At 36.0% G+C, this 13,088-nt stretch overlaps 1 protein-coding gene across 1 annotated transcript in view; it reads right to left on the reverse strand.

Annotated features, from left to right (window-relative positions):
- EXT2 (exostosin glycosyltransferase 2) overlaps nucleotides 1–13,088 on the reverse strand; it is an 87,337-nt gene that overhangs the window by 50,871 nt on the left and 23,378 nt on the right. The window contains exon 7 of the mRNA XM_070760638.1: nucleotides 10,295–10,388. Coding sequence (XP_070616739.1) covers nucleotides 10,295–10,388 — 94 coding nt within the window. The remainder of the gene's footprint in view (nucleotides 1–10,294; nucleotides 10,389–13,088) is intronic.

Below are 13,088 nucleotides of genomic sequence, written 5' to 3' on the forward strand. Positions count from 1 at the left end.
AAGGGAAGGCAAGTTGGAGAAGAATGCTTACTAAGGGGCTTTTGTAGAAATAAGACTGGCTATAGAGCTTCTTAACAAACATGGGGTGGTCTTGAAATATTCATGTGTTCAGCCAGTGTGCTTTAACTTTCTTAAATTCAATTGGCTCTTGCCTCTTCCAAGCAGCAAATCTGCTGGGGCTAGATAAACCCAGAAGAAGCCTCTGGTTTTTGTAAAACGAAAAGAAGCAGCTTTGTTTGAGAGAATGGGGGGCAGGAGAAGGACATTTACACTCTTCAAACACACATGGTCACCATATTTGTATTCTTTTAAAGGCATGGATTAAGCCTGAACACAAATCAGATTGCAGAATTAGTGGTGGGATATTGGGTAGATTTAGATCAAGTAGATTAGTAATTAAATTTCCAGGTAGATTTGTATGGCTAAATGTTTAGCCTATTTGAAAATCTGAAATTGTAAGACTCACTGCAGTCAGAGATAAAGGAAAAGAAAATCTTTCACCTTTCACATTCCAATACCACAAAATATTTCAAATCACAAAATACCACAGCTTCTCACCTCTGATTTATAGATTTCAAGGTGTTTTTTGGCTGCTCTCAAAAGTGAGGTCACATTGAATAAAGTTTGCTTCTAAAAAACTCAACTCCACCCATGAGAAAATACTGTTCATCAATCTTAGCAGCAATGATTAGTTCCAATACAGTATGGAATGCATTTTCCCTCAGCAGCAGAAACTCATATACCTATCCAAAAACATTTTGCCATAATTTTTGTTGGGGATTTATGTTGTTTCTTCATTAAAGGGTTTTTGTTTATCAGACACATTTAAAATATATAAAACAAACATTTTTAACAATAACAGTACAGCTTAGATATTATGTTAATAATAGAACCAATATGTTTTAATGTATGAACTATAAAAAATGAATGTAGTAGTCATCAAATAGTCAAGAAGATGCTTAAATTAGAATATACAGTATCTCAGTGCAAATAAATCACTTCTAATTTCAGACTTTTCTCAGGCATTTTATAGCCACAAACAACTGGTTTAAAACTATGTTACTCTACATGGTTGCAATACAAATACTGTATTACAAATATGCACCTACATACATTTTAATGTATTCTAATACTACACTGTATGTGGATTATTAGATACTATTGATTGATTGGTTGATTGATTGTTTCATTCATTCATTCATTCATTCAACCTTTATACCGCCCAATCCTGAAGGACTCAAGGCGGTTTACAGCAACTTAAAAAGGTACAAATACAATAAAAAGAAGTCAAAAATAAATATAAATATCTAAAACTATAAACCCGTTTAAAAAAACCCTGCAACTCAAACAAACCAATCAACACACATTGCATACTATTGAGTACAATTCGGCCATGACAGATTCTATTTTCTAATAGAATATCAAACAGGTTTTAATTTATGACACTTCAAACAGAAAGAGATGTACAGTTATGTGTTACCCTTAACTTTCTAAAATCATACAGTAATACCATGAACAACTGACTAACTGAGTCTGTAAGCACAGTGGAGCACAATGAAAAAAATTAGATTGAACATAAAGAACAACAAATTAGTGACAAACAGATCAACCTTAGAATTGACTATGAAGATACTGAAATGTTGGATGGCTTATACCTATGCCTTATTACCCCAACCAACAAGGGTAAAGCAACTAGCAATCAAGAAATATGCTGCAGGCTAGCACTTCATTAGAGTAGTCATGAAGGCTGTAGAAAAAATATTTAGATGCTAAAATGTGCTTGAATATACAAGGATTAGAATTATGCAGACAGTGGCTTTTCCTGCCTTTCAGTGTTCAAAACTTAAAGTACTAAGTATAGTGATTCACTAGAATTTCTCCCATAAAGCTCATTGTCTGTTCAAATTAATTATTATAGTTGATTGTATAATCAGACAGATATTTCTTATTAATATGATGATTCATTACACTCAGTCAGAAATTTAGACTGAATCTGGCATTTTTGTTTACTTATCAACTTCTTCCCAAGGAACTGGAATAGGCAGATGTTGTTTGATGGTATTTAAGTGTATCATCTCAGGATGCAAACTGTTCCAAATAGAGCTGCCTTTTGCAATTGACTGATGATTTTGTCAATACCGGAGGTGTTCAAGTAGTGCTCTTGTTGTTTTGGGATTGCATCCAAGGTGCCTATTAGTGTTGGTATTATCTTTGCTTTCTTTTGCCAGAATCATAATATTATTAGAGTTTTTCTAATTTTTACCAGTTCTTTCTCTTCTGTTAATTCCAAATATTATAATGTTCACAATCCAGGCTTTTTTTTTCTTATCAAGAATTATAAGTCCATGACGCTACATGTTTGACTGTTTAAATTCTTATTATTATTATGGTTGGTCACATACTTATCATTATGGTTGGTTGTATGGTCAACCAGATATTTACACTGGATTATACATTTTCATCCATCTATCAAAGAATCTGTGATAGGCCAATGTTTTGTTTGATGGTGTTAAAGATATTGTTGCAGGATATTACATTTTTAATCCACATTTTTATATATAGCTCAAGATAGTGAACACACTGAATATTCCTGCTTCCTTTTTCCCGGCAACAATAAAAAAAATACAATAAAATACATAAAAAGCAGAACATGAAAATATAAATAAGTTATAATATGCATGAATTTCATGCCCGTACATGTAGTCTTTTGCTTTCCTTCAACCAAGCAGTAAAACAAAGCAATCTCTGGAAGCAACTATGCTTGGCTGTGGCTTCCTACTTTATTTTGCTTCTTGCACAAATTGAGGAGTAAAGCAGAAGCAAGGGACTGAAAATAATTACATAAACTTGTGCAAATAATTATGTTCTAAGCAAGAAATGATCCGCTTTTAGCCAATCACAAATAGCCATAAACATAATGTCATAGATAAAATGTTAAATATTACATTACAGTAAATGAACTAGAAAAATCTAAAATAATGAATAATAGAGTTGGAAGGGACTTTGGATGTCTTTTAATCCAACTTCCTACTTAAGCAGGAAAACCTAGACCAGTGAGGTGAACCTATGGCACGGGTGCCACAGGTGGCACATGGAACCATATGTGCTGGCACGCGAGCTGCTACCCTAACTCAGCTCTAATGTGCATATGTGTGCCAGCCAGCTGATTTTCAGCTGACCTGGTAGCTCTGGGAGGGCATTTTTGGCTTATAGAGTGTCTCCGGGTGTGTGTGGGAGGGGGGGAAGCGTTCCTAAGTAGAGGTACCACCGTATCAGGTTTAAGTTATGAATTGTCTCAACTCAGCCGCTAAAGTTTTGTAGCCTATTCTTTTGTTTAATTATGGGTGCTTCCACAACAGCAAGGAAGTATAACTCTTCTAAGACAAGTATGAAAGGAAAGAGCAGAATCCAGCAAGGATCTGCAATTAATAATCTAAAGAACCATAACACTTCCTTTCTTATCTTCACCTCATCCACTTCATATTAGATAGAAAGCAACTATGTTTTTAACCTGTGTCAAGGGCCATCTTTAACAAATCATTTAGTTACATAGCAAAAGAGACAGAAAAAAGAAAGAAAAAATGAACAGCTGCTGAGCAGGTGGTAAATGTTTTCACACATCTTCACACAAATTAAGCATCTGCATCCATAGACTATTTTTCCATTCAATATCTATGCTGGACATAATTTTTCTGAATAGGTATTTCTTAACAAACATCAAATAACTTTATGTCACTTCTAAGATTCAACAGATGTCTTAATATAAAATTAATAAATAAGACTAAATGAAATGTGTATATTCTAACAAGTACCCAAAGATATGCTTTTGGTTTTATTGATATATTTTCATTTGGACTCCTGGTATATTGTGTATACCACAATACCAGGAGTCCAAATGAAAATAGACTCAATTACAGCAGAACCTTCATTTAATGAATTTATGGGAAGGGATTATCAGTTAAATCCAAAATCTGTTAAATATTAATGTAAATAATTTGTGTCATTTTAGCCAATTGCATAATTGTGTTACTGACTTAAAAGGAGTACAGTATTTGTTTTCAATAATACTCAATAATAGATTCAGCTTTGATTTAATAGATTCTTGTTAATTAACAGGGAATGATATTTTATCTAAAGTCTGTTAAAAATCAAATTTCAATAAGCCCACTATTTTATATTATTAACACAAGAAAGATATGGGGATTTAATTTTTTTAATTAATACTACAGTTTGAGTATAATTTGACTTGTACGCCGGCCCTCTCCGAGGACTCAGATAGTTTAGGTTTTGAACTACCGTAGATTAAAAATCTATAATATTATAGATGCATATAGCATTGCTTCCAGCTGTAGGGATTCAGCTCTAGTGATCTTAGATGTCTTAGAAGAACTTGAACGATTAAAGATAAATAAGGCAATGGGTCCAGATGGCATCCACCCCAGAATTCTTAAAGAACTCAGATTTGTCATTGCTACTCTCCTGACTGACTTGTTTAACCAATCCCTGTTAACCGGAAATGTTCCTGAGGACTGGAGAATGGCCAGTGTTGTGCCTATCCACAAGAAGGGCAGTAGAGAAGAAGCTGGTAATTAAAAGCCTGTTAGCTTGACATCAGTTGTAGTTAAAATGATGGAGACTCTACTCAAAAAGAGGATAGATCAGCACCTAAAAAACAATAACTTATTGGACCCAAATCAGCATGGCTTTACTGAAGGCAAATCATGTCAGACTAATCTCATTGATTTCTTTGACTATGTCAGAAAGGTGTTGGATGAAGGTGGTGCCATAGATATTGCCTATCTGGACTTCAGCAAAGCCTTTGATACAGTTCCACATAAAGAGCTGATAGATAAGTTACTGAAGATTGTAATCCCTGGATAGTTCAGTGGATTTGCAGCTGGCTGAAGTGTAGACATCAGCGGCTTGTTGTTAATGGTGAGTATTCTGAGCAGAGACTGGTTACAAGCGGTGTGCCACAAGGGTCTGTTCTGGGTTCTATTCTTTTTAATATCTTTGTGAGTGACATAGGGGAAGGTTTGGTAGGGAAGGTTTGCTTATTTGCCAATGACTCTAAAGTGTGCAATAGGGTTGATATTCCTGGAGGCATCTGTAATATGGCAAATGATTTAGCTTTACTAGATAAATCGTCTAAGCAATGGAAACTGCAGTTTAATGTTTCCAAATGTAAAATAATGCACTTGGGGAAAAGGAATCCTCAATCTGAGTATTGTATTGGCAGTTCTGTGGTAGCAAAAACTTCAGAAGAGAAGGATTATGGTGTAGTGATTTCTGACAATCTCAAAATGGGTGAACAGTGCGGTCAGGCAGTAGGAAGAGCAAGTAGAATGCTTGGCTGCATAGCTAGAGGTATAACAACCAGGAAGGGGGAAATTGTGATCCTACTACATAGAGCGCTGGTGAGACCACATTTGGAATACTGTTCAGTTTCTGGAGACCTCACTTTCAAAAAGATTTTGACAAAATTAAATGGGTCTAAAGATGGGCTACAAGAATGATGGAAGGTCTTAAGCATCAAACTTATCGGGAAAGTTTTAATGAACTCAATCTGTATAGTCTGGAGGACAGAAGGAAAAGGGGAGACATGATCAAAACATTTAAATATGTTAAAAAGTTAAATAAGTTTCAGGAGGGAAGTGTTTTTAATAGGAAAGTGAACACAAGAACAAGGGGGGCACAATCTGAAGTTAGTTGGGGGAAAGATCAGAAGCAACATGAGAAAATATTATTTTACTGAAAGAGTAGTAGATGCTTGGAACAAACTTCCAGCAGACATGGTTGGAAAATCCACAGTAACTGAATTTAAACATGCCTGGGATAAACATATAACCATCCTAAGATAAAATGCAGGAAATAGTATAAGGGCAGACTAGATGGACCATGAGGTCAATCATCTATGTTTTCTATTAGTAATAATCCTTGAACATCCATAGATACAAATATTGGTAGTTATTGTAGAATTTAGGAAAAATCTCCATACAGTGATTTCCAGGTAAGTTAATAATTTACCCTTTTCAGAAGAAGAAAATTATTAGCACATATGTAGAAAAAAGCAAAATAAATAAGATTCCTTAATGACTAAATAACTAATCTGATTAAAAATCATTTTTAAAATACCACATAATGAAACACTAAGCATTATATACCAAAATACAAGTAAAAGAGATATTATATTTAAGTTACTGAAAATGATGTAAAACTCACTGATATTTTAAGAAAACCTAGAATTAATTAGCATTAATTTTTTAGGATAATATTTAATCTTTAAATATTTAAACCTATATATATATATAAATAAGATTTTAAGAATATACACTTATTTGCAGCTTCAACTAGTAAATATATCCTGCAATGTAAAATGGAACTAAAATTTTAATTGAATACATTATTCGTAATATTTGCCCTCCTAGAATGCTGCAAAAAAAAAAAAAGCAAGAGATTGAGTCAAAGATCAACATTTGCAATTTTATACCCATTAATAGTGCTCTTGAGTATACAAATGAAGAGATTATATTGGCAAATCCTAACAGTTTTGAACAAATGTTTCAAACTAAAAGAAGAGTTCAGCAGAACAAATTACATGTGGAAGGTGAGGAATCTCATTATGATAAAGAGTGCTCAAAAATGAACTCACACAGGTCTGGAATAGTCTATGTTGGAATTGACAGGGTGGGGGTTGATTAGATGAACCATTGGAGCCCTTCCAATTCTACAATTCTGTGATTTCAGAACACTGACAGATGTGGCTCTAATTTCATTCCTACATTTTTGCCAGATGTTGCATCCTCAATAGACTAAAAGAAAAGAAACAGGGAAGGGAAGTATCTATAAACATAATTACAAATTTAAGGATATGTATTTACAGTTCTATGCATTATTCTTGCAAGGTATCTATGATATATATTAGTATAATTAAAGGGTAGAGTGCTAAATAATATGGATATTTGATCACATTAAGATCAAGTCTTTTTTGCTATTTTCAATAGTACTCAGAAGTTAACCACTTCTAGCACAATTGTAGCATTTACCTAACCTATCTCCAAATAGAGAGTCCAGCAAACGCTATAAAAATCATAATGAATAAAGAGAGCAGAGACCTCTTCTGGCTATTTGTCATATTGGCAAAAAATCATAGCAAAACAAAAACCTCAGTGGAATCTCTCTCACAGATTTAAGTAATCTAATTACCTCATAAATAATCCAAGTCCACATTAGTTTCCAGGACTGCCTCATGTCAATTGACTTGAGTAGGAAAACTGTTACCTCCTCATAAATTTGGCCCACATATTACAGTATGGGTTTTCCTGATATTTATGCTTAATTTCATATAGTTCAATATCCTCCTTGTAACTTTGATTACATTCCCTAGACACATTTATTTTTATAATGAATAGGACTGATAGATTGATTCCTCATTAAAGTTCTTTAAAACAAGTTCTAGGCTTTGTTTTTCCAAAGACATTTTGAGCTTTCAACTGATCTACAGTCCAAAACAGAAGGTTCATGTTTTAAAACTAATGCTGGATTATCATTCTAAAAAGAAACAATCTTGTTTTAAAGTTCCAACAGACTTTTATCTCTGAACATTGAATATCAGTTCTCCTGAATCACATGCATTTATAATTTATTGGTGGTATAGCGGTTAGAATGCAATTTTCCAGTATTGCAGGCTAACTTTGCCTACTGCCAGAAGTTCCATCCTGACTGGTTCAAGATTGACTTGGCCTTCCATCTTTTCGAATTTGGTAAAATGAGGACCCAGATTGTTTGGGGGAATATGCTGCATTGTAAATCACTTAGATAGGGATGAAAAGCACGATGAAGCCATCTATAAATTTAAATGCTTTTGTTCTTGTGAGAAAAGGAGGTTTTATTCTTGTAAGAAGTTAGCACAATAGCATAAGTGCAGCCATGTTTTCCATATGACCATTTTATATTGTAAGAGCAAGTTGAACTTTTGAAAACTTCTGTAAAATTGTAATCCTGCAAAAATGACTTTTCGCCTATCAGAAATTCCTCACTTTCTGATTAACAGGATATGTTTTTGTAGAGAAGAATGTGGGAAGGCACATATTGAGAGGAAGGGGACTCCTGTGAACTTGGTGAATTTTTATCACAACTATTTACCCAATTTTCCTTTTATATACATTTTTACATGAGTACTCACTTAAGAGTTCTCTTTCTCTTTTATCATTTAACACTTAGTATAGATCAGTGTTTCTCAATTATTTTCTGTTATGCACCCCCTAGGAAGAAGTAAACATTCTGCTTCCACACCCCACACACACACACCCAAAATTCTCCACTGGGATTATTGTTTGCAGTATTTGACACATTTTCACTGAAAAAACTCAAGAGGCTTATCAGCATGATTGGGTATAATGTGTTTAACTGATGCCTTAATTTATTTGGCTTCATGCTGTCTGCTGACAATATTTTCAAATGTAGTAAACATACTGGTCTTTCCTTGTCTCCCAACATAGTTACAATGAAGCCAAGCTTCCTCATATTTCCTCATCTGAGCTTTCGGGAGACTTACGTTTGTCTCATTATCTCCATCTTTCTCCTTCTTTTCATCCCTGTTAAATATTTTTCCATAGTATCTCTTAAGGGTTTCTTATATGCACTTCATATCGCCTATTCTGTGCAAAAAAGTGCAAAAGAACCCTACTCCCTTAGGCAAAAAAAGAATGTTCCCCAGGGTCAACCCCCACATCGCTCCATGCCCCCCCCCAGGGGAGCCCGCTCCACTATTTGAGAAACATTGGTATAGATAATAATATTTGTCATAAGAACATGTCTGCATAAATATAGAAAATAAAAAGAGAAGCAGGTATCTCACTGCTCCCAGAATTTGGATAGCACAGTCCCCAGGTTAAGCATGTTTGACTTATGGACAAATTGCGCTTATGAAACGATTGTCAATTACTAAAAAGTAAGAATAGTATTTTCTTCCTTCAAGTAATAATGTACTGAAGCTGTATTGTGTTTTCATGAAACACTAAAGTAAAATAATCTTCAGCATGACAAGATTCAAATTGTTTAATATATAGACCAAGGTTTATTTAGGTGTCTATCATTCTTTCCCAGAGGAGTCCATAATTATTGAGTGATGAAGAGCAAGTTTGGTGTAGTGTTAAGGTCCTGGCCTAGAAACCAAGACACTTGGAGTTATAGTTCCACTTTAGGCATTTATGATTTGTTATATCTTGTTGTGAGCCGCCCCGAGTCTTCGGAGAGGGGCGGCATACAAATCTAAATAAATAATAAATAAATAAATAAATAAATAAATAAATAAATAAATAAATTTTAAAAAGTCAGCTGGATGATCTTGAGCTAGTCACTTTTAACCCAACTGCCCCAATGGGTTTGTTATTTTAAAGAAAATAAGTGGGAGGAATATTATGTATGATTGTCCCCTTGAGTTATTTTTTTAAAGGATAATAAAGGATAATAATATAATAATAATAATTTATAGGAGGTGAACAGAGTGAAGTAATATGACCAAGGTCTCAAAGTAAAGTTTACTCATCATGACTTAATGAGTATATCCATGCAGTTTTCTTGACAATAATATGGAAGCTTTACATTTTCCAACTAACCTACAGCCCTGGTATTTTTAGAAGTCTATCATCTGAACACTAACTGTATCCCGAATATGTTTTGCTCATAGTTTAAACAGCTAAGCCAGTACAAAACAAAGAAACAAAGTCCATTAAATATCACCATCATTATCAAGCTAAACAATAATCAAAATAAAAATAATATTGTCGTAGGTTGAAATATTTTTTTGTACTGTTCTCTAACCTGGACAAGTGGAGTAACTTGCACAGATGTGCCAAAAATAAAATTAGAGAAGAAAGGGCTATGTATACCATTTTCAATGCTTGGATGAAAGGCAGCAAATACATGTAATGAATAAATGAAATAAACATGTAGATACATTAATTGAGAGTCTTACCTTTAACAAAAATGTGAAAATAATTCAGAACTCCCATAAGCAAGTAAATCAAATATCTTTTTTATTCATTCTAATTCATTTACCATTTCATATCATTCATTTCATTTTACAAAAGAAGTATAGAATATTATGTTTGTGTAATTTCAGTGTACCTATAATTGCTGTGCACCTCCTATGAAGGAACCGCTAACATTTAGAAACATTTTAACATTTACCCCATATAAAGTTATCCAACATATATGCACGCATTACATTCGCAGCAAAACAATGATTTAGATTACCCTATTTTTGCAAATTGATCAATATTAATTGTACCTGTCTCTGCATCTCTTCAATCTGCCGCTGGGATATGCTCTGTAGGATATTGTATAGCTCAGGCATCTTCTCCTCGGGTATCACCAAAGAAGCTCTAAATGAAGCCATAGGGGGGGAATGAGGAAATACTTTGAAAATCTAAGCCATCCCAAAGTCTTACTTAATGTCAGAGGAATTAAGAATGCTCAAGATCTAGACATGGTCTTTTATGAATGAAAGAGTCCCTTTCATTTATAGCAGTGTTTCTCAAGCGAGCAACTTTAAGTTAGGCGAAATTCATTCAACTTCCAGAATTCCCCATGCCATCTTAAAGTTGCTTGAGAAACACTGATTTATAGCAGGATTCAGTAGAGTTGCAGCAAAAACAAAAAGAGCTTTGAGTTTCAACTTTGAAATGGGTGGGGGAGAATTACCAAAATCTATCTTCTTTCATTTATTGAAATCACCTGAATCAATTTTTTCCACAGAAATGGTAGTACTGAAGGAAGATATTCAAGGTCTAACAGAAGATCCATGTAATTAAGTAATTAACAGAAATGGGGAAAGTTACTTTTTATAAAGAGTTAAACTGATAAAACCAGAGACAGGAAGGCCTACCCAAAAAAAAAAATGAAAAAAGGGGAAAGGTTAAAAAAGTTTTTAAAAAATTGATTTTTTTTAAATATTAAGATGATATACAATGGTACCTCTACTTAAGAACTTTTCTAGATAAGAACCGGGTGTTCAAGATTTTCTTGCCTCTACTTAAAAACCATTTTCTACTTAAGAACCCGAGTCCGGAAAAATTTCCCAGGAAATTTGAGAGCGACACGAAGGCCCGGGCAGTTTCCTGCCATTCCCCCTTTAATCCTGGCCATCTTGGGCTTTTCTGGGCTGCCAGAGGAGCCTTTTGGTGGTGCTTAAGGAAGCTTTGGCAGCCCAGAGCGAAGGGAGTGTTTTCTTTTCTCTGGGCGCTGCCTCAGAGTCCCTCTTTTTTTTTTAAGCCTTAAAGTTTTGGATTTTTCTGATTCCCCTCACCTCACCTTCTTCCTTCGGCAGTGACGATCTTCTTCCTCTTCCTCCTCTCACCCAAATTCCAAACTTTTATTTCTTTCCTAATGGGTTTGCACACATTATTTGATTTTACATTGATTCTTATGGGAAAAATTGCTTCTACTTAAGAAATTTTCTGCTTAAGAACCTGGTCACGGAACAAATTAAGTACTTAAGTAGAGGTACCACTGTATTTCCTAGTATCTTTTTAACATACAATTGTTGAAATACGAAATAATTTTATCTATGCTTGAAAATGCAATGTATCAATAGCGAAGCTTGCCTCAATAAGCACAAAGCAGTTTTCAAAAGTGCATAAATATAATCCTCATGGTGACAGAACATCAAATTTAGAAAATTAGAGAGGTTTGACAATATTTATGATAGTAAAGCACATATTCTGTCACGGTTCCCTCAACATTAGTGTTTTCTATGGATGTGTGAGTCTACGGAGAGGGGCGGCATACAAATCTAAATAATAATAATAATAATAATAATAATAATAATAATAATAATAATAATTCTATGAATATCCCAAAGGTGCTTTTTCAGGAGGCAACTGGACGTTCTTGTTTTTTCTTTGAAGATGTTTCGCTTCTCATCCAAGAAGCTTCTTCAGCTCTGACAGGATAGTGAGGAATGGAAGGATTTATATTCCTTGCAGACAGCTGGGCATTTGCATCCTTTTTCACAAATAACTATAATAAATACACAAATAACTATGATTGGCTATATCAGTGGTTCTCAACCTAAGGGTGGGAACGGCCATTTCACAGGGGTTGCCTAAGACCATGGGAAAAGACAAATTTCCCATAGTGTTAGGAACTAAAGCTTCTATTCTTGCACCTTGGAACATATTTTTACAATCCAACCAATCAGGCATTTACAGCGGGGGTGACCTTCCTGCCAATCAGCTAAAAGCTCTGTTGGAAGAATTGGTGCGAGACTTATGATTGTGGATCACCACAACATGAGGAACTGTATTAAAGAGTTGCTGCATTAGAAATGATGATGATGATAATAATAATAATAATAATACAGTGATCTCTCGGTTAGCGCGGGGGTTACGTTCCAAGACCTCCCGCGCTAACCGATTTCCGCGTTATATTGGATGCGGAAGTAAAACCACCATCTGCGCATGTGCGCCATTTTTTTCATGGCCGCACATGCGCAGATGGTGGAGTTTGCGTGTGGGCGGCGGGGAAGACCAAGGGAAGATTCCTTCAGCCGCCCAACAGCTGATCTGCTCCGCAGCGCGGAAGCAGCGAGGAGCCGAAGATGGGGTAAAGGCAAAGGGGAAACCCCATCTTCGGCTCCTCGCTGCTGCCGCGCTGCGGAGCGGATCAGGTGTTGGGCGGCTGAAGGAACCTTCCCTTGGTCTTGCCGCTTGCCAGTCCACACACGCCCCCCTGGATGAGCCGGCCACAGGGGCGAGGGGTGGGGATGAAGGGGCAGGACTTCCCGGGCGGAAGGCATGCTCGGCTCTGCCGCTCCAGCCCCTTTCGGCCGAGCAGCCAGGGAAGTCGAGCCAGGCGTGGCGGCGGCAGCGCTGCTTCTCCGGTCGCCCGGTCCTCTCCTGCCTCCTGCGCCGATGTTCCCCGCTGCGACGGAAGGCAGTCGCTTGGCTAGGGAGGCTCGGCCGAAAGCGGCTGGAGCGGCAGAGCCGAGCACGCCTTCCGCCCGGGAAGTCCTGCCCCTTCATCCCCACCCCTCGCCCCTGTGGTCGGCGGGGATGAAAGGGCAGGACTCCCTGGGTGGAAGG

The sequence above is a fragment of the Erythrolamprus reginae genome, chromosome 1, assembly GCF_031021105.1.
Source record: "Erythrolamprus reginae isolate rEryReg1 chromosome 1, rEryReg1.hap1, whole genome shotgun sequence".
NCBI lineage: Eukaryota > Metazoa > Chordata > Lepidosauria > Squamata > Dipsadidae > Erythrolamprus > Erythrolamprus reginae.